The sequence below is a fragment of the Euprymna scolopes genome, chromosome 8 (genome assembly GCF_053919585.1).
Source record: "Euprymna scolopes isolate OS-2025 chromosome 8, ASM5391958v1, whole genome shotgun sequence".
NCBI lineage: Eukaryota > Metazoa > Mollusca > Cephalopoda > Sepiida > Sepiolidae > Euprymna > Euprymna scolopes.
In genome coordinates, this window is record NC_136489.1 from 160,137,301 (window position 1) to 160,159,735 (window position 22,435).

At 33.5% G+C, this 22,435-nt stretch overlaps 1 protein-coding gene across 1 annotated transcript in view; it reads right to left on the reverse strand.

Annotated features, from left to right (window-relative positions):
* LOC145283900 (pyridine nucleotide-disulfide oxidoreductase domain-containing protein 2-like) overlaps positions 1-22,435 on the reverse strand; it is a 94,714-nt gene that overhangs the window by 56,425 nt on the left and 15,854 nt on the right. Inside the window, exons 2-4 of the mRNA XM_080133002.1 lie at positions 18,652-18,671; positions 16,100-16,193; positions 13,395-13,468 (exon numbers count right to left, since the gene is read on the reverse strand). Of these exons, the coding sequence (XP_079989128.1) occupies positions 13,395-13,468; positions 16,100-16,193; positions 18,652-18,671 (188 nt within the window). The remainder of the gene's footprint in view (positions 1-13,394; positions 13,469-16,099; positions 16,194-18,651; positions 18,672-22,435) is intronic.

Sequence of the window (22,435 nt, forward strand, 5' to 3'; positions counted from 1 at the left end):
TTGTTCGTTAATAAAGGATTTGGGGGTCTTAAATTTCTTGTAAATAATTAGTTTTATTTTATTATTGTTGTCAATATGGGATATGTATTCGTGTACAATACAGGGTAGAAAGATAAATTTGTCGCCATAGAAAAGACGACATGATTCCATTTCCGTTTGATGAAAACCGGTTTTCTTTTTTTTGATGCAGACCATCTATTAGTTGTCCAAATCCCAAGAGCGATAGGAGCTTTCTATCATGCCTAAAAGTGACACAATGTTCAAGAGTGAGATTAGAGATGCGCCACTGTACAATTTATGATCTCTACCGATCCAAGTTATGATAACAGGACCATTGCCAGCACCCTCAAAATGCATTGCTGGATTATCGCAAATAACAGGGATGTGCTCAGGGTGATGGTTGTGGTCTTTGGTGTTGTTTCAAGTGAGAGCCACATCATGCCACCTCACATCTTCAAAGTCAGCTTGGAAGTCAACACTAAAGTGTACCTGGATGTGATGAAGAGTGTGGTTATCCCCTGGTGCAACCGAGTGGCCACTGGCAGATTCTGGGTGTGGCAGCAGGACTTGGCGCCAGCCCACAAGTTCAAAAAGACCCAGGGCTGGCTTCAGAAGAAATGCTATGACTTTGTGTACCCTTCTCTACTGGCCCCTCTCCTCCCATGACCTTAAAGCGCTGGACTACTTTGTTTGGTCATACGTCAAGAACATCACCAACATGACCTCTCACAACACCAAAGCCGGCCTGATCGCCGCCATCTGCCCAGTATTTGTTGAGCTTCCACCGGCACTTGTGGAAAAGGCATTCTCCCAGTTCTGGACCCATAGCAACTCAGTAATTGAGACTGAAGGCAGTTATATTGAATAGATGTCAGCTCTATTGCCTAATCAAGTTACCTGAATTGATTTTTTTTTTCAATAAAAGTTTTAAAATACAGTTGTAGTGTTGTTTTCCTTAAGGCGACACTTTTATTGTTTCACTCTGTATTTGTTATGACTTTTTCATCCAATCTATAATAAAGTTTGGTTGCATTTTATTACAACAGTATATGTTCTTATAGTTTGGGTTATAGTGTTGGCTGCTTCTGTTGTTGTTGTTGTTGCTGTTACTGTTGTTATTGTTAGTAGAAGTAGAAGTATTATTAGTAGTAAGTTTTAAATCATTAATTTCATTTGTTCATAATTCGGAAATTTTATTTTATTTCTAATTCAATAAATAGCAACTATCAATCTTTTCAACCGATTAACTCTTATCCTCCACTGTTTTTTTTAACTTTAATAAATGATGACTAATTTGTTTAAATGAAAAAAGCTAAATTTCCATCCGCAAGTAATTCGTACATGGTGTGATTTTTTTTTTTAAGAAATAATTGTTACGTATCAAAGTATATCAAGAAAGATAATAACCTAGAATTGTTTTTTTTTTTTGTTTTTGTTTTTTTTGGACTTTGTTTGCTTTATTTTCTGATTGTGTGAATTACGAGATCAGAAAAGAACTGCAAAAAATAACTTCACATAATTATCACGATTCCAACTATTTATTCATTAGCTGGCAGCCCGGAGTTACTCAGTCGTACAATACGCTTAAACATGATATTTTAATTTTTGTAGATTGCGTATGTATTATTATAGAATCAATCCTCTATCGATTATTATATACTAGCCTGGGTGCCCGGCATTGCTCGGCGTTGCCCGGGTGTTTGGAGGTGTGTGTTGCACAAACAAACAAAAAAGTGGTAGTATGCAGGCAGGCTCGAACTCATATCGCGAAAGAAGAAAAGAACGTGAAAAAAAAACAAAAAAAATGTAACGTCTTTGCCGTTGCGTCCATCGCCAAACCGGAAGTGGCAAAGGTTTAAATTAAGGCTAGTCAATCGAAAAGAGAGGATGACTTTCGAAAATATTCAGCGAAAAACCGACCCCTCCCTGTAGAAAAGTGCTCAGTTGAGAATGAAGGAATTAATGTTTTTAGCTAATTTTTTGATATTTGTTGTCTGAAGGGTCGGGCTTCAAAACGATACCGATTTCGTGAAAATCCGTCGCCTCTTTCGAAAGTTTTAGGCATACATACAAACAAACATATATACAAACATACATACATACATACATACATACATACAATTAAACAGAGAGGTGAGATTTATATTATAGATTACGAGGAATAATTTGCCCGAATAATTTGAATAAATGAATTTATATTTTATTTTCTATTCTAATACTCATATTGTCAGTTCTTCTTCTTCTTCTTCTTCTTCTTCTTGAAAATGAGCATGAGCTTCGTTCATTGACTTTGAATGAATCAGATGATTTTTGTTGGCATTTGTTTCTTCAATATCTTTCTAGAAATATATCGGATAGTCACTGGAGGGACCACGTGAATGTGTTTCTGTGGAACGAAATGGGTTCAAAACTGATGCACTCAGGTTGTCAGTCGATGTCGTTAACCACTTGGCCACCGTTACCTTCCTGTCACTGCTGGTTTCATATTATCAGTTCGGGAAAAGATGGAAAGATAAGTCTATCAATGAAATGTGATTATACGCGCCATCTTGTTTGAATTCATTTCTTACCTCTTTTTTTTTTTTTTTTTTTGGAGAGTTCCGACAAGGCTGATAATACCTAAACATTTATCGGCATCAAAAAATTACATCTTTGTTGTGTTTTTTTTTGTTGTTGTTTTTTTTTTGTCATTTTATTTTTTTGGGGGGTGCTAATTTTCACGCCAAACAAGGCATATTGCAATATTCACCCAAAACAAGCCACTTGAAACATAAGAGATTACTATTTAAGATTGTATCTACCAGAGGACTGAGAAGAGTTTCACAACGACATATTTGTTCACATTACGTTTAAACTTTTACAGGTTAGCACAGTCAGGTGTCACAGGACTTATGAAGAAGAACCTGAAGTCTTACCTAACTAATATTCCTGTTAAACCAAATGCAAACGAGATCCAGACAATTGCACTTAAGGGAACAACGAAGATACTAAAAAAGAGCTCTCGGTTGGTTTCAATAAAAAGCAGGGCAATGTTGTCAGCTGATTTGGCTGCCCCATACCCAGCATTACAATCTTCGAAGAAAGAAAATTTAAAAAAAAAGGCATAACATCCAACAATAACAGCACATGATTCTTCAGGGTTTAATAATGTTTGCTATTCGGGTCAATGTCTATTTTACATGCTGGCAGATGTTGGACAACTTTAAGAAATTGGCTTCCAAACTAATCTATCTCTGACCAGGTCTTTATTTATCCCTCTTTCTTTCAAGTCCATCCTTATCAGTTTCTCTCGTGTTTTCCTTGACCGTTCCATGTGAGCTAATACTATCTTCAGTTCTTGATGAGCCGTTCCATATAAGTTATTAAATTTACCAAATTTTCATTACTAATGATTACTATATTGACCAACTTCTACTGTACACTCTTTAACCCTTATCCTTGAGTGGCCTCTGGGCCTTGATAATGTGGTGATGCCTTTGTAAAAAAAAAAAAAAAAAAAAAAAAAATACATTTACTAATCCAAGAATTTTCATCCATTCTTTTAAGGCGGTCATACCATCAAAACATTTTGTTATGCATACAGATCCCTTGAAGTGAGTGTCCCTAATGATGGAGGTCTGAACACAGCTGAAAGCGAGAAACAGACCAAATATCAAGGTCTCATATATGATATGAAAAAAAAACTGGAATCTTAGGGAGATATCAATCATACCAATTATTATAGGTGCCACAGGGCTTATGAAGAAGAACCTGAAGTCCTACCTAACTAATATTCCTGGTGAACCAAATGCAAAAGAGATTCAGACAATTGCACTTAAGGGAACAACAAGGATACTAAAAAGAGCTCTCGGTTGGTTTCAATAAAAAGCAGGGGAATGTTGGCAGCTGGTTTGCCTGCCCCATACCCAACGTTACAATCTTCAAAGGAAGAAAAAAAAAAAAAAAGAAGGAAACAGGTAGAGAATTCCAAGGTTTAGTATTCCTAGAGAAGAAACTATTATAGTAAAAAGCTTTCCGGCATCTAAGGTCCTCAACAGTGAAAGGGGTGGAATTTTGCTGCTTATTGAGTTAATCAAGAATATGTATGTCGAGGGGGGCACAAGTGCTATGAGTTCATCAGAGCACATTCAGTTAAAGTACTCGTAAAACAGTCATCATTAAAAACAGAACTTCATAAAACAACCAATAATTTTCAGCATTTGAATAATGATGATGACATTATTTGTCGCACTTGCTAAGTTCATAATAAATTATCTCATTCAGCTATAGTTTTCTAATATAGATTTTTTTTTATATACTTTAATACTTTCCAGAACATGAGTTCAACAACAGCTGTTTGAATATGCTTTCATGATAATTGGGTATATTGAACGCAAACCCATAAGTCAGTATTGATAATAGATATTGAGGGCATTCAACCAGTGATGATATATGGGATGCACGTTACATCGGCAATTTATTGACAAGAAAGATTTCAAAAGTAAATCTATCCCAAAATTAATATGTTTTATTTTCATGGCAAGTGCTCGTTTGAGCTCCAATCTGTGCCCCCCCCCGCCGACCTGACTTTCCCCTCAAAACACCTGTCTAGCTGAAACTACTATCAATAATTTCCCCCACTCTTTATCTGTGCCTAAACCTAAACGTAGATTCCATGAACAAAGCTTCTTTCTTAGAGCTGCACGCCTGTGGAACTCTGTTCCGTTTTCCTGCTTTCTGACTGACTACAATATGATCGTCTTCAAGTCCAATGTAAACAAGTTAAGTAATCCAATTTATCCAATTGTCACTACTAACGATCTGCAAGATTTTTCCATTGGCTACTGTACACTCATTAACCTTTATCCTTGAGTGGCCTCTAGGCCTTGATAAGTGGTGACTCCTTTGTAAAAATAATAAATAAATAAAGTAATATATTTTAAAAAATAAGAATTGCCTAAACAAGTAAAAAAAAACTAAGGAAAAACTAGAACATCTTAGAATAAGATGAATTTAAAAAATAAGTTTAAAACAATACATCGGCTTTTTCAAATCTAAATAATGAAATCTTAAAAAGAATTTGATCTATATGTAAAAAAATTAAAATTTCCATCTATCAAATGAAACATATCAGGTTGACAAAGTTCTTGCGGTTTTTAACTTTTAAATTCAGATGAATATATCTCGGCTCAAACAAAAATTTATTGATCCGAATAAGCACCATCAGAATCAACAGACTTTTGCTAATGCAAAACAAGCGTATCTATGCCAGTAACGTGAAAATCTTGCATTCTGGTGGCGTAGAAGTTGCTGAAGGCGTTTTTGATATTGCTTAGGTTTTTGAAGCATTTCTCATGCAAAAAGTTGTCAAGATGCTTGAAAAAGTGATAGTCAGTGGGTGAAAGGTCTGGAGAGTATGGCAGATGAGGCAGAGTTTCATATCCCAATTTGTTCAACTTCTGCAGGGTCAGTTTAGCAATGTGCAGTCAGGCATTGCCATGGAGGAGAATTAGGGCTTTTCTGTTAACTAATGCTGGGTGCTGTTGTTGAAGTTTCTGATGCATTTGATCTATTTTTTAATAGTACTTCTGTGCCGTAATTGAATGCAGGCAAAAGCCTACATTCAAAAAAAACTGTAATGAATGAGACCGGTCACAGACAAAAATTTTTTGATCGAAATAAGCACCATCAGAATCAGTACATTTTGGCCAACGCAAAACAAGTGTATTTATGCCAGTAACTTAAAAATCTTGCATTCTGGTGGCGATGAAATTGCTGAAGGCGTTTTTGATATCGCTTAGGTTATCAAGATGCCAGAAAATTATCAAGATGCCAGAAAGCCATCTACTCTAATAGTTTCTTCCCCAGAACTGCTAGACTTTGGAATTCCCTTTCAGTTTCCGGTTTCCCAGACTGTACTGATATGCAGAAATTCAAGTGTAATGTGAATAGACATCTTGCTGCTAAACTCACATATAGGGAGGAAGTATCTGCCTAAATATGATTTCTCTCTCTATCCCTCTCTCTCTCTCTCTCTCTCTCTCTCTCTACCCCCTCTCTCTCTCTCTCTCTACCCCCTCTCCCTCTCTCTATACCCCCTCTCTCTCTCTCTGTTTAGAAAATGAGAAAGATTTTATCAGCTTATTCACCACATGTTTCAGGCAACTTTCTACCTGTAACACAATATTCTGAAATGTAGCCCTAATTCTAATGTTTTCACTTCTAAGCGAATTTTCCACTTCTGTTTAATCTAACCTTATGCTGAAAATATCGTTTTAAAGATTATTTTTACAGATCTTCATCCAACCTGTCTGCACATGAAAATACAAAAATGGTTGTTCATATTTCATCTATCCTGTGAAACAATCTTGGAAATGTGCAAGAGCTTGAACATTCTGATAATAAACAGAGCATGGGGAGCCATGAGATAAAAAGGTTGAGAATGCAATTCTTTATCTATACAAAAGTCAAGTACGTCCAAGAATGGAGTACTGTTGCTACATCTGGGCAGGAGCTGCTAGAAGCAGCTTATCCTGCCTGACAGAATTCAAAATAGACTTTGTAGCCTAGTATGGGATGCCCTTTTCTTTTCCCTGCAACCTCTTTCCCAAGCTTCAATCTATGCTCCCCCCTTGCTAAACTTTCAGGAAAAACACTCGTCTAACTGAAACCACTGTCAATTTTCCCCACTCTTTATCTGTGCCTAAACCAAAACGTAGATTCCATGAACAAAGTTTCTTTCTTAGAACTGCACACCTGTGGAACTCTCTTCCGTTTACCTGTTTTCCAGCTGACTACAATTTGGTAGTCCTCAAGTTCAACGTAAACAAATTCTTGATGAACCGTTCCTTTAAGTAATCCAATTTACCAAATTTCCACTACTAACGATTACTACCAATATTATCCCATTGACTACTGTACACTCGGCAACCCTTATCCTTGAGTGGCCTCCGGGCCTTGAGAAGTGGTGAGTCTTATGTAAAAAAAAAAAATGAAAATCCTTATCCAACATATTAGATGTTAAAAATTATGACTGATTTGAACGGACCTATTTTATTTTATATTTTGTTGTTGTTGTTGTTGTTGTTGTTGCTGTTGTTGTTTTTGTTTTAATTAAAAATGTTCATAACTATAAAGGAGGACACTGAACAAAGAAACTAAATGGAGCATGACAAATGACAAAAGCAGCTGCAGGGAAAGTTTCCTCCACCCATCACAAGCAAAATGTTGCCGCTGATAAATTACACTCAATAAACGAGCTAATCATTAGTTTGCGTTTTCTTTTCACTTCATTCAATTAATTTGGTTATTAGAACCAAGACTTGTTCATAAAACCAGAGAAAATAATTTTACGTGACGTTTAGCTATATTAATGACTAGCAGGGGTGCCCGGCTTTGCCCGGGTGTTTGTAGGTGTGTGTTGAGCAGAAAAAAAAAAAAAAAATAGTGGTAGTAGGCAGGCATGCTTGAACCCGCGACGCGAAGGCGGAAAATAAAGTGAAAGAAAATCTGAAGTCTTACTGCTACGCCATGACGTGACCGGAAGTATAACGCATTCAAATTTAACGTAGTCAATCAAAAGATGACTTGCAGAAATGGCGTTGCTTTTAAACCTCACACGAAGGTCGTTTTTAATGCGGTGGAAATCATTAGCTTGCATTTTCTTTTCCCTTCTTTCCATTAATTTAGTTGTTAGAACCAAGACTTGTTCATAAAAATAGAGAAAATAATTTTACGACATTGTCGTGACGTTTAGTTAGATGAAAGACTAGCAGACCGCCCGGCATTGCCCGATCGTAAAATACACTTAAATATGATATTTTGACTAATGTAGATTTCGTATTTATAATTATATTATATTGGACCCAATATATAGTAATGATTTAAAGTTTTTTAAAATGACTCGTGCTCCCCCAACAAGAATCGAAACCAAAATGTTTAGTTTAAGATTTACTTTTCCATTGACATTAACGTTTGAGCAATGAAGACATGTTTGCTGCACGGTTAAAAATTAAAACATGGACCAATACGTATGCATATTTGTAATGCCGTTGTTCGACCTTCACCTGGCAAATTTCATTTAATAAATTTTCACACTTTTGCACCGATTGTCGTGACGTTTAGTTATATAAAATACTAGCGGGAGTGCCCGGTGTTGCCCGGGTGTTTGTAGGTGTATGTTGAGCAAAAAAAAAAAAAAAAGTGGTAGTAGGCAGGCAGGCTCAAACCCGTGATGCAAAGGCAGAAAAGAAAGTGAAAGAAAAATTGACGTTTTACCGCTACTCCATGACGCAACCGGAAGTCTAAAGCGTTCAAATTTAACGTAGTCAATCAAAAACAAAAGATGACTTGCAGAAATTACGTTGTGTTTAAACCTCCCACGAAAGCAAATTAGACAAAAGGTCGTTTTTAATGTGGGGGAAAACCAGCTCCCCCAAAAAGGGGGCACTCTGGCAGTATCCAAATAAATAGTAATTGTCTCAGTATGAAGAGTTTCCCCTACATTGGTTAAGGACCAATTACAGAACAGATACTACCCGGCCCGAAGGCCAGTCGTTTGCATTCAAATAGTTTTGCTTTATTTATATGAAAAAAACAAACAAACACTGGAGACAACGGCATGGTGGGAATTTTTTTTAACTCGATCAAAAAAAAGGAAAGAAAGAATGTCCGTTTGTGAATGCGAGATATTATGGAAATTATGAAAAAACTTCTCGCGAAATCAAACCGACATGAGAACCCCAATGCAAAAAGCCTTTCGTGGACATACACAAATGCTTGCGCCCATTTTGCTTTTTATATAATAGATAGATAACAAATATCTGTTTATTATATTGCTTTTCAACATTTTCACGATCCAATACAATCATATATTATGTTAAAACTAACAAATCAAATGGGACTAAAATGATCATGTCATAGATCGACTTTCAAGTCAAACATTGGAACCATACTTTTATACCACTCAAAATTAAGAAAGAGAATTGTCAGTTTTAAAATTCTCTTCTTATTTAAAAAATTCTTGATTTTCCATAATAAAATTTGATAATGAAAAAAAAGTTTAAGCAAAAAAAAATTAAACTTAAGTACATTTCACTCTTGTTGTGAACACTCATCTTTTTATGTACAGCAAGCTCCCTACCAGAGGTTCAAATGGAGGAGAAAACCACATAATGTTATCACTTCTCGATATCAAGTCTACTCTTCATCACTTCCCGATTACTTCACCATCTTTACCAAAATCCTGTTTCTGAATTTTTGAGATGAGGATGGATAATTCATATTATTTGGATTATTTGGACTACCGTTGAGTGTTATTTTCACAACGTTTCGGTTAATATAATCTCCAACATTATTCAGGTGGATATTATTGAACTCTAGTACTTTTCTGTGAAAGTCACAAAGACCCATGGTGGAACAGATAATGTACTTGGTAAAATTCAGTTGCAAGTGACACTCTTCTAGAGGTTAAAGGTTCATTAGATTTTACTGTAAAGTCCAATGAAGTTACTAGATCGTTGATACGATTCAGTAACCGAAACATGTATAACTAAGCAGATAAAACGGTAATAAAAATACATATATTTGCTCTGCAATAGTACTGAGCACTATCTTCAAGGTTTTACTAATTACCATTTTATTTATCTTAAATATATATATATATATATATATATATATATGTATGTATATATATATATATATACATATATATGTATATATATTTTCAATTTGTCTTTACATAAGCAGTAATTTGTTGTTACACAGTCATGAGCATGTTTCGGTTTTCAAGTATTTAGTAACTAGAGACCTCATCAGGCAACAACCCTTATTTTCGAAAGCGGAATTCTTAATCTTAATTATTTCAAAAATAAGTGCTGTTGCCTGAAGAGATCTCTAGTTACTAAATATTAGAAGACCAAAACATGCTCATGACTGTGTAGCAGCAAATTAATGCTTATGTAAAGACAAATTGAAAATGTAACTTGCTCTACTTCCGTATTGAGCAATCTTGTATTAACCTCGTTATATTTCACTGGCTACCCTACTTCTGAAAAATAACAACCTCAAATTATATCTATATATATAAATATATATATATATATATATATATATATATATATATATATATATATATATACATATATATATATATATATATTTCTGTAGAAATATATTTTCTTATAACATACATCAATCCTTATTTAAGAAGCTCAATGTAATTACAGAGCAATATAGAGAATAAATGACAAAAAGTTATCTTCCAAAATTCGTGATATTGACCATCTTATAATTTATTCTTTTAATTCAGTTGACTTATACAATTCTTGACAGTATCATTTTCGTAGAGCAAAATCAATCACTTGATTATTATATCAATCAGTGAATCTATTATGCCCTTAACTCATCAGAAGAAATAGTAAAAATCAATCCATCAAAAGGAACTGAAGTGTGATTTGACATGATTAAAATCCAAAAATTGGACGGCCCTGTCGGTGGGGCATTAGAATACGCCGACTGCTCCCCTGCAGAGGGTAAAAGTCCCTCAATGGGGGTCCTGGATATGACTTTAAACTATATCCAGTGGTGAGGCCCCAGCTTTCGGGCTTTGGGGAGTGTGGAGCCACCCTTTAATTACCATTGCTCCCAGGTCCACTCTGACCCGGAGTGGTAGTACCTGTTAGGGTCCCAACTATGGGTTAAATAGAAACCGACGTGAAAACAACAAATATTAAAAAAAAAAAATTTCTTCAAAATCTTTGGATTCGGCATTAAATAACCCAAAAAGGGTTGATATGCCGTAAAACAAAACAACCAACCAACCGAAAATTTCGATATAATTAAAAATATATTTTTTTAAACTTTAAACGTATTTTTGGAAATTTTTAAACGTAATTCGATATAATTAAACGAATTTTAAGTTTTTAACCGATACCAATACAGATTTTAAAGTTTTTTATACATAAGGAAAGAGATTTTAAAATTAATTTGGGTTCAAATTAAAATCGATTTATATAAAGAAAAAATTTTTTCGAAATTAGATCTTAAATTTGAATAATTCAAAGTTTAAAATTAGGTATTACATTATCCTATATATAAAAAAAAAGGAGGGGAGGGATTAAACAAAACAAGATTTGAACGTGAATTCGCGAGGTATATATACTTCACACTTCCGGTTATAAGATAGACGAATATTGGCTGAAGAGAGCTTGATAAGGATACCTTAAACGGGCCTTATTATCGGGCTTGAAACCGACGGTACCAATGATCTGTCTCAACTAACAACTTTCTGTACACAAAATATAAATACGCTCTTAAAATTTGGATTTTCCTTTTAATTGAGCACTCTGCTGGAATTCTTTTTCCAAAAAAATCTAATCATATATATATATATATATATATATATATATATATATATATATATATATATATATATATATATATATATATATATATCAAGTTGGTGCAACATTTTTGCTGATTCAAAATTTCAACTTGAAAAGGAATAAGTGTGTGCTTTTGTAAATCTTTTTTCATAACGATCTTTGCTTTCTATAACTTGTTTCCATCTGTCAACAAACTTGCACATAAGTCGCTTCTATAATTCTTTAAGCTTTTGTGTGTAATATGAATCCAACTCATGTTTGATCTCTTTCTTGTGATGCTAACCTAAGACCATCTAAATGGTTTTGCAATCTTAAAAAATAAACGATCATCCGAGTGATCTAGGTCAGGAGAATTGCAGAATAATGCAAGGTTTTTCAACCAAATTCTCCTAGGAGATCTTTGGTGAGTAGTGCTGTGTAGAAACGAGCATTATCATGATGGAAGATGACTCCCTTTCTGTTGAGTAAACAAAGTTGTTTTCTGGTCAACATAGGTAAGAATATTGCAGAAACGATAAAGGAAATACTACAGCTTTATTTTAAAACTTTTATCCAAAAAAAATCAATTCAGGTCATTTGATTATATAGTCGAGCTGACATCTATTAAATGTAGCCACCTTCAGCCTCAATTATCACCTCAGTACAGGTCCAGAACTGGGAGCATGCCTTTTCCACAAACACCGGTGGGAGCTTGTCGAATTCTCGGTGAACGGCAGCGATCAGGCTGGCTTTGGTATTGTGAGAGGTCATGTTGGTGATGTTCTCGACATATGAATAAACGTAGTAGTCAAGCGGGTTCAGGTCGGGGGAGAAGAGGGGAGGGGGCAGTGAGAGAAAGATACAAAGTTGTAAAACTCCTTCTACAGCCAAATCTGAGTCTCTTTGGACTTGTGAGCCGGCGCTGAGTCCTGCTGCCACATCTAGGGTGTGCCAACAGCTACCTGTTTGCATCAGGGGATCACCACACTCTTCAGCACATCCAGGTACATTTTGGTGTTGACATTCAAGCTGACATTGAAGATGTGCGGTGTCATGATGTGGCCCTCACTTAAAACCACACCAAAAACCATACCCGTGGCCGGAAACTTTGTTTTCATCACCCTAGGCATGTCCTTGTTATTTGTGACAATTCAGCGATATATTTTGAGGGTGCTGGAAATGGTCCTGTTATCATAACTTGGATCAGTAGAGAGCATGAGTTGTACAGTGGCGCATCTCCAATCTCGCTCGTTTAACATTGTGTCACTTTCAGACATGATAGACAGCTCCTATCGCTCTTGGGATTTGTACACAACTGGCCAACTAGTAGATTATCTGCAACAAAAAAACAAAATGAAAAGAAAACCAGTTTTAATCAAACAGAAATGGAATCATGTCTTTTCTAGGGCGACAATTTTATCATTCTACCATGTAATTCAAATTTGAGATTTGTACACAACTGGCCAACTAGTTGGTTGGTTGTTTTTGTTTTACGACATATCAACCCTTTTCGGGTTATTTAATGTCGAATCCTAGGATTTTGAAGAAAAATTTTTTAATAGAATATATTTGTTCTTTTCACGTCGGTTTCTATTTAACCCATAGTTGGGACCCTAACAGGAACTACCACTCCGGGTCAGAGTGGACCTGGGAGCAATGGTAATTAAAGGGTGGCTCTACACTCCCTAAAGCCCGAAAGCTGGGGCCTCACCACTGGATATAGTTTAAGGTCATATCCAGGACCGGCCAACTAGTAGATAGTCTGCACAAAAAAGAATCAAACGGAAATGGAATCATCTTGTCTTTAAGTTATTTATTTCGACACTAATCAACGATCACCGGACGGTTTGTAAGTTGCATCACAATTTCCTAAAAACTTCTTTTCTGATGGAGGAAGAATTTTTCCTGGACAGACATCTGATTTGTGATGACTGTATTGTTTTCACATATCAGATACTGTCTTTTGGCATTAAATAACCCAAAAGAGATTGATATGCCATAAAAAATAAAGAGAGAAACAAAGAGAAATAAACAAATTCATCTTTTTTTTACCTTAAGTTCCAAATCTTCGTAAATTTGAGGACGCAAAAGACTCAGAAGATATGAGGCACGAGAAAACTTGAATCCTGGAATTTAAATAAAAATACTTCTCTCTTAAATATAAATTGTAATTACATTTGATTGCAAACAAAATTATGTATATATATATATATATATATATATATATATATATATATATATATATATAGTAGAAATGGTAATTAATAAAAACTGAAGAAAGTGCTCAATACTATTGTAGAGCAAATATGCGTTTTATTTTTGTATTACCGTATCTTTCTGTTAAGTTACATTATTGTTTCAGCTACCCGGCTGTTTTTTGGGGGGCCGCACGCACCCCTCCCCTGTTCACTCTTTCACTCTTTCATCCAATAACAACGAACATTTCTGTAAAAGACTGAGGCAGCTACAAACGGCCAAAAAAAACGGCCGGGTAGCTGAAACAATAATGTAACTTAACAGAAAGATACGGTAATAAAAAATAAACCATGCAAAGTAAAATGGTTAAGCTTAAACATGGAAAAGTAAAAGACTAGTTGTTAAAACTGGAAAAGAAAAGGACAAGATATTCTAGTAAAAAATATGATAAATTTATAACTTAAAATATTGTAGCATTAAGAATTGATTATATGTTATAAATTGAATATAAAAAAATGTTAATGCTGCAATATTTTAAGTTATAAATTTATTAATATCTTTTACTAGAATATCTTGTCCTTTTCTTTTCCAGTTTTAACAACTAGTCTTTTACTTTTCCATGTTTAAGTTGGTTGTTTTTTAGTTGTTTTTGTTTTACAGCATATCAACCCTTTTCAGGTTATTTAATGCTGAATCCAATGATTTTGAAGAAAATTTTTGTTTTTTTTAAGTCGATTTCTATTCAACCCATAGTTGGGACCCTAACAGGTACTACCAGTACGGGTCAGAGTGGACCTGGGAGCAATGGCAATTAAAGGGTGGCTCCACACTCCCCAAAGACTGCAAGCTGGGGCCTCACCATCGGATATAGTTTAAGGTCATATTCAGGACCCCATGTTTAAGCTTACCCATATTATTTTTCATGCTCGCATTTTTCTATTGTAATCCATGATTTTTTCAATAAATTTACTTGTTCTTTGTTTAATTTCAGTCTTATATTTTGCCCCCATAACCATAACATACACATATTTAATAACAATGTACGGCACTCGTCTGCTTTAATAAAATCCCCCAATTATCTCCCTTTCATTCTTTCATTCTCTCTGTTTTACTTGTTACTTCTCTGTTCACGACAGCAGTTAATTAGTAGTAACGCTAGTCGCTGAAGTGACGTGGTTGCTATGGAAACCAGTCATAAAAAGCGTCGCTCACCTCCTTACATATTTGTACGACTTTGAACACCACTAACTTCATCATAACTTTTGTTTTACTGGACGAAAATTGAAAAAAAATTTCTTGATATAGCTGAGAAGGTGATCTATAAACTGTAATAATTGTTGGAAATTTGGTCAAAAAATGAGTGAGTGGTGAAGTGTTAAAGCAGTTCTAAATGACTAAAACTGCCACTTAACCATATATTCAAACACGGTAGTGTTTGAACGATATATATATATATATATGATGATTCGAGATGACATGATCCTGAACAATTCCATTGATTTGAATCCAAACACCTTCGAAGATTCGACATGATCCCAAACGCAATAACTCAACATGACACGTAATCAGAGCAACCCTTAGGAGTTACTCGCCAAATGTTTTCGGCTTTTTTATAGCTTTTGGACGAACTTAGACATTGGCATACAATTCTTGCATGCTTCCGCGCATGCTCGTCACACTTTCTGGGGCAACATCAATTTGAACCTGAACACTTTCAATGATTTGATATGATACGATCCCGAACAATTCTGCCTATTTGACATGACATGATCCCAAACAACTTCGTCAATTCGAACTGGAAAACCTCCGGCGATCGACATGACACGATCTTGAACAACTTCATCACTTCAAACCCAAACACCTCTGTTGATTTGAAACGACACAATCTTGAACTGCTCTGTCTTTTCAACATGACATAATCCTAAACAACTTTGTCAATTCAAACCTGAACACCTCCAGCCATTCGACACGACATGATCCCGAACAATTCCGTCTATTCAACATAACACAATGCCGAACAATTCCATCCATTCGAACCTGAACACCTCCGACGATTTGACACAATACAATCCCAAACAACTCTATTGATTCGATACGATTCCAAACACAATAACTCAATAGTTATTGTTATCGGCTTTTTTCATAACCTTTCGACGAACTTGGGCCCGACTTAGACATTGGCATACTATTCTCGAGCGCTTCCTTTGCCTCGGCGTCAATTCTGTCCTCTAATTCTGTACACCTGTTATGTTAATATATTTAACATTTAAAAAAAAAAAAACTTTTGAAAAAGTATTTTTTTATCTGTTTGCAGCTCTTAAGTTTACAAGCGCATTATGAGATATGTCGACACATCTCTATGACACAATATCATTGGGCTGCTTCCCAGCTGACTGCTACATAGTCGTTCTCAAGTTTAATCTAAACAAATTCTTGTTTCTCCAAATCCCATCGTCAGTCACTAAAGTATAACAGACTTCCAATAATATTTTGATTTCTCACTCACAAGTGCCTAAAACCTTTTTTTTTTGGGGGGGGGTAGTTAAAAAAAAAATCCTCACCTGGAACAATTTCTTCTGTCACTGCAGCTCCACCAATGACATGGCGTTTTTCCAAAACACAAACCTTCAGTCCTGAGCGTTGGAGATAGGCAGCCTAAATATGAATAACAGATTATCGAAAAGGTGAAAGCAAATACCACAGTTTTTATACTACTTTTTTCTTTTTGCAGATTATTTTTTAGAGAAACTACACTATTATAGCGAAATTCGAAATTTTAAATATTGAAAACTGTCTCCTTTCAGTCTCTTCTTTTAAATTTGATTAATTTATACATTTACATTACAACATACATATATAACTATATGAACAAAAAATTAATAAAACATGTTAAAAACACTTTAAGAAGAGTTAAAAACATATTTTATTTTCAAAAAGGAAACACAAATCAAATGGATTGTCCTTTTACTTCTGGATACCGGACTTTTACCAACTTTTCTTGGATTTTACCATTCTTGGATATACTACTCTTCACCCGACCATCCATTCACGTGAAATCATTTTTCTTTCCCCCCCCCATTCTCTCTACTTCACTATTTTTTTTAACTTTTACTAAATAAGCTCTATGGCTTACTTGTAGTTTCATTAAATACTTTCCAAGCAAAATCCGATTTCGCATTTTGTTAATTCCTACCCTCTGATGAGAAGGAAAGTATTTCTTTTGAAACTCCATGGATTAAGGACAATCCAATTAATTAATTTGTGTGACCTTTTTTAAAATTAAATATGTTTTTAACTCTTCTTAAAGTGTTTTTAACATGTTTTATTAATTATTTGTTCTTATTATAAGCTCTATTTCCTATTTGGTTTTATTGAGCTTTTATGTCTGGTTGAGATTACTTTATAAATATTAAGTCTTTAATATTTATAATATAATTTAAGTTTGCTATTTTGGATTATCTTTGTAAACTTAATTGTAATTCTTATTTCATATGTAACTATATGTACACACACACACACACACACACACACACACACACACATATATATACATATATATAAATATATATATATATATATATATATATATATATATATATATATATATATATATATATATATATTATCGATGGTTACATACCCATGCACTTTAAAATGTTATTACAGTTTTCAAAATTTACATTGTTAATTTTTGGCTGTTTGGCTCTTATATACAGTGCTTCTGGTGTTTTTAGTCTTTTTTCGTTTGGTCTATATGAAAGATTTTCATGTTTTCAACTAGGATTTTTCTAAATTGGGAATGTGGGCAGCCATGTTGTTTTAGGTGTTGGCAAACCGAGTTTGTATCTGAAAGGTGTAGGGTTAATCGTCTGGATAATGTGTTGGTCGTGTGTCCAATGTTGCTATTGGTGTTTCTATTGTTGGAGATGCGTTCTCTCAAGGGCATTTGAATTGGTAGACTACATTGGTTTCATCGACTGATTTTGTTGTCTGGAAAGTGTTGTTTTTAATTATAAGGTTAAAATATTAGAATATTTTTTTATTTCAGGAGATCAATTTAGCTCGCTTAATTGGATTCTTTATACTTGAGTGTTTGTATTTGTATGGGCATTCACTTTTGAAGTTTAAGATACAGGAATTGGTTGCAATAGTCTTTTTATAGAAGTGATGAATTCATCTTTGCTGGTGTCTATGGGAACGTCAAGAAATGGAATATTAATAAAATGAAATACGCATCAAGTGCGCTTGAAAGCCAAATCACAACGTAATATTAGGAAAATAAACAAATATTTTACTTGTTTGAAATTTATAACATAAATACATTTCAGAGCTAAACTCCATCCTCAGTATGTTGTTTTCTTTCTTAAAACTGCAAAAGTATTTATCAAAGCTGGTATAGTCCAATCGTAAATATGCTTAAATATGATATTTTAATTTATGCAAATTTCATATATATTATTATAGAGTCAATTTAATTTAATTTAAATTCAAAGAAGTCTGTTTGTAAAGAGCTGCGCGTTGTATCTAGTGATTTGTTATAAATTTCAAACAAGTAAAATATTTGTTTATTTTCCTAATATTACGTTGTGATTTGGCTTTCAAGCGCACTTGGTGCGTATTTCATTTTATTCAAATTAAAACAACGTTTCTATATGAACTCTCATCCTTGACGTTATTCTCGCGTTGCCTACGCACAGTTCAAACATTTCTAAATACAACCGCTAGATACAACGTGCGGTTCTTTACAGACTTCTTTCTCCAAATTTACAACATGGCAAGAAAGAAGAAAAGGAAAAAAGAAACAACACACTGAAGATGGAGTTTAGCTCTGAAATATATTTATGTTATAAATTTCAAACAAGTAAAACATTTGTTTATTTTTCTAATATTACGTTGTGATTTGGCTTTCAAGTGCACTTGATGCGTATTTTATTTTATTCAAATAAAACCAACATTTCTATATGGAACTCACACCCTTGACGTAAAATGGAATATTATTGTTTGTATTTAAGTGAAAGCAAGTACGGAGTTTGTTTGAAAATGATCCTTAACTTTCTAGGTGCAAATCCATAGATTTTTTTTTTGTAGAAAGAACTAAAAGAATTTAACTTACTGAAACCAATCCATTATGACCTACAAAAGATTTAAAAAAAAAAAGGATTATTTCAACAGATTTTTTGCGATGAAATATTTTACATATTATATCAATTAGAACAAAAAATGAATGGATCGGTAATTTACCAACAGGAATGGAATTATACAGGGTGTCCAAAAAGTCACTGAAGGGGTTTGAACTTAAATAGATTCTTAATTTTTTATATCTTTCTGTAATTTTAACACAATCTGACTAAGTCATTGGGATTTTTTTAATGCAAAATTCAAACAATCTTTATTCATGAAAAAATAATGTTTTTTAAATGTTGCCCATTTTCAGATTCGCATATTTGTGTTCTTTCCAAAACATAATTCATGACAGATTGCAGAATCTCTGGATGGTGATTTTACTCCCTTATTTCGTTTCTATTGTTTTCCTTTAACTCTTGCAGTCACTACAAGAATTGATAAAGCAACACAATTAAATTACATTACAGGAATTTTTTAGATGAGGGTTGATTGTTCATATTACTTGTATTGATCGGACTATTGTTCTCATCTTGACTGTTATTTTCACAACGTTTTGATCGGTTTGGCCTTCGACCGTCTTCAGGCATGTTGATTGCTGTCTTGGAAAAGAAAGGAGAAAAGTTACTAGCTCTGTAGATATTTTGTATTGTTGGAATTAGTCTCTATTTTATGACTGCGGTTTCATATGTCTGAAAAAAAATTGGTTGACAAAGGGGAGGCAACTCTAATAAAGATCGGCAGGGGATTATCTCCCTTCTATTGGCGAAATTTTAAGGGTGTACGATTTTTATTTTTCCTACAATTAGAGGCTCCCAAATACTGAGTAATTTTTCTTTTTTTTAGCATATGTACTGCTTCTTTGAATTTTGCATACCTGTCAATTATTTTAACCAGCTAGTCTCGAATTTACATTAGAATTACATTAGTTTATTTATTTGTTTTTATTTATGTATGCTCCCAGAAGCATCTTTATAAATACAACTAGACTACCCGTGACCCGTTGGGTCAGTATGTTATATTAGCTATGAAATTCATGTATGAGCGTGACACTTGTGACATAAAGAGAATAGGGGTTTTTTTTTGACATAACAGAAACATTTCTATGAAAGTATATTAAAATGAAAAAAGAATATAGATAAATTTATATGAGTCCTTCTGTTTATTATAATTGATTATTTTTGAAAAAATTTTTTTACAGTTACTGAATTATAAGTGGTTGGCCATACTTATAGGTAAATGTACACTGAACAGATACCATAATACTTATTATAGTTAAATTCAAATTTTGATATATCTGCTTTTTTTTTTTTACACCGTTCATTTCTGTATTACGTTTAAGTTATTTTAAACCCCACTCTTCCCATGTTAAATAATAATTGCGAAATAATAGCGTCAATATTTCAGTGCGCACTTATGCGCGCATGCGCCACTGGATGTCGTAAACCGGAAAGTGGGTTACATACATCGTTACAAGGTCATTTGAGGTTTATAATTATATAGATATACAAGAAAGAAAATGGACAATGCCATTGTATTTCCATGGTAAATCAATTCTTTCACTTTAAAAGATTATGCAGACATATTGTTGTGTAGATGATACATAGCAGTAGTCTCTTTCATCTTTTCTTTTCATTGAAGCCGTCATCTTTTTAATAACAATAGTTTCAAAACTTACTAATGGTAGCACAAAATTATTTATAGTTTAACAATTCTTTCTGAGTTTTCCTTTTCCTGTATACAGTATGCATGCATAACATCCCATGGATCTTCCTCAAACTTATAATCTGTATGAGAAGGATCGCTGTCCCAAATACAGATACTGTCATTCACGGTTCAAAACAAGAGAAAGAATTTATCAGCTTACCTGCTATGTGTAACTGGAGATTTTATGTTTGTGATGCAACATCCTGAACATGCAACTTTAATTCTAATCTTTACCTTATAATGGAATTTTACGATTTTCTACCTAATCTAACATTATGTGAGAAATTCCGTTTGAAACACGATTTTCACACTCTCGTTTCTTAATATGATTTTAATAGTTTTGCTACACCATTTTAATATGTATCTTGTACGATAATCTGCCTAGACTCGTGTTGTAAAGGTTTGTTTAAACAGACAAACATTCTACAGATTGTGTAGGAATTAAAGTAATAAGTAAGGAACGAACTACGTTTCTTTCACGTATTTACTGATCCGGTTTTGAAAGTCCTCGGAAGTAAACGGGGTTACTTAATTTGAAGATCCCACTGAATTATCAATTATTTCCCACACTCTTTATCTGTGCCTAAACATAAACTTTCTTATAACTGCACGCCTGTGTAAATTCTCTTCTGTTTGTCTGCTTTCCAGCTGACTACAATCTGATTGTCTTCAAGTCCAATGTAAACAAGTTCTTGATGAACCGTCCCCTTAAGTAACCAAATTCACAAAATCTCCACTCCTTATGTTTGCTATGCTATAATCCCATTAACTAATGTCTACCCATTAATCTTTATCCTTGAGCGGCTTCCGGGCCTTGATAAGTGGTGATTCCTATGTAAAAAAAAAAATGTTCCTGTTATAAAACCGAAACTTACCTGCATCATAGACTTTTCCAGTACTATATTAGTATGTTGGATAACATGCTCAGGGGGGGGGGGCAGTATTGTGATGCTGTGGAGTCAGCAGGAGTACTAGTAGTATGCATTGTGTACAATTACCCATATTCGACACCACTGGATAGTGAGCTCCATTTACTCTTGTAACCTTTTCAGTTAATATATCTTTCTTACACCTAATCCATGTTCCATGTTTTCCTTCTGTGGTCCCAACCTTGGGCACACATCAGTATTTTTATCTTTTTTTTTTTACTTAATCTATTACGATTTTACGTTAATATGTTGCGTTAACTATTAATTATTTCAGTAAAAATAAATTAGTGGATATTCTTATTTGTTATATTCAAAAAAATATGTTGCGTTAACTATTAATTATTTCTGTAAAAATAGATTTGTGGATATTCTTATTTGTTATATTTAAAAAAATATGTTGCATTAACTATTAATTATTTCTGTAAAAATAGATTTGTGGATATTCTTATTTGTTATACTTAAAAAAATATGTTGCGCTAACTATTAATTATTTCTGTAAAAATAAATTTTTGAATATTCTTATTTGTTATATTTTTAAAAAATATGTCGCGTTAACTATTAATTATTTCTGTGAAAATCAGTTTGTGAATATTCTTATTTGTTATATTTAAAAAAAAATATGTTGCGTTAACTATTAATTATTTCTGTAAAAATAAATTTTTGAATATTCTTATTTGTTATATTTTTAAAAAATATGTCGCGTTAACTATTAATTATTTCTGTGAAAATCAGTTTGTGAATATTCTTATTTGTTATATTTTTTAAAAAATATGTTGCGTTAACTATTAATTATTTCTGTAAAAATAAATTTGTGAATATTCTTATTTGTTATATTAAAAAATATATGTTGCGTTAACTATTAATACTTTCTGTAAAAAAAAATTTGTGAATATTCTTATTTGTTATATTTAAAAAAAAATATGTCGCGTTAACTATTAATTATTTCTGTAAAATATATACTTTAACGCAGTGGTGTTATGTTTCTTTAGATTCGATATTTCGTTTCAGTTATGAAACTTTATCAAGAATAGCATTTATTGATCAGAGTAAGATTAGATATAAAAAAAGTTGGGAGTAGTAGTAGGAGAAAGGTTATTCCAAAAGACGAGGTGACTAAAATAAAGGAATGTGTTAGTGTGT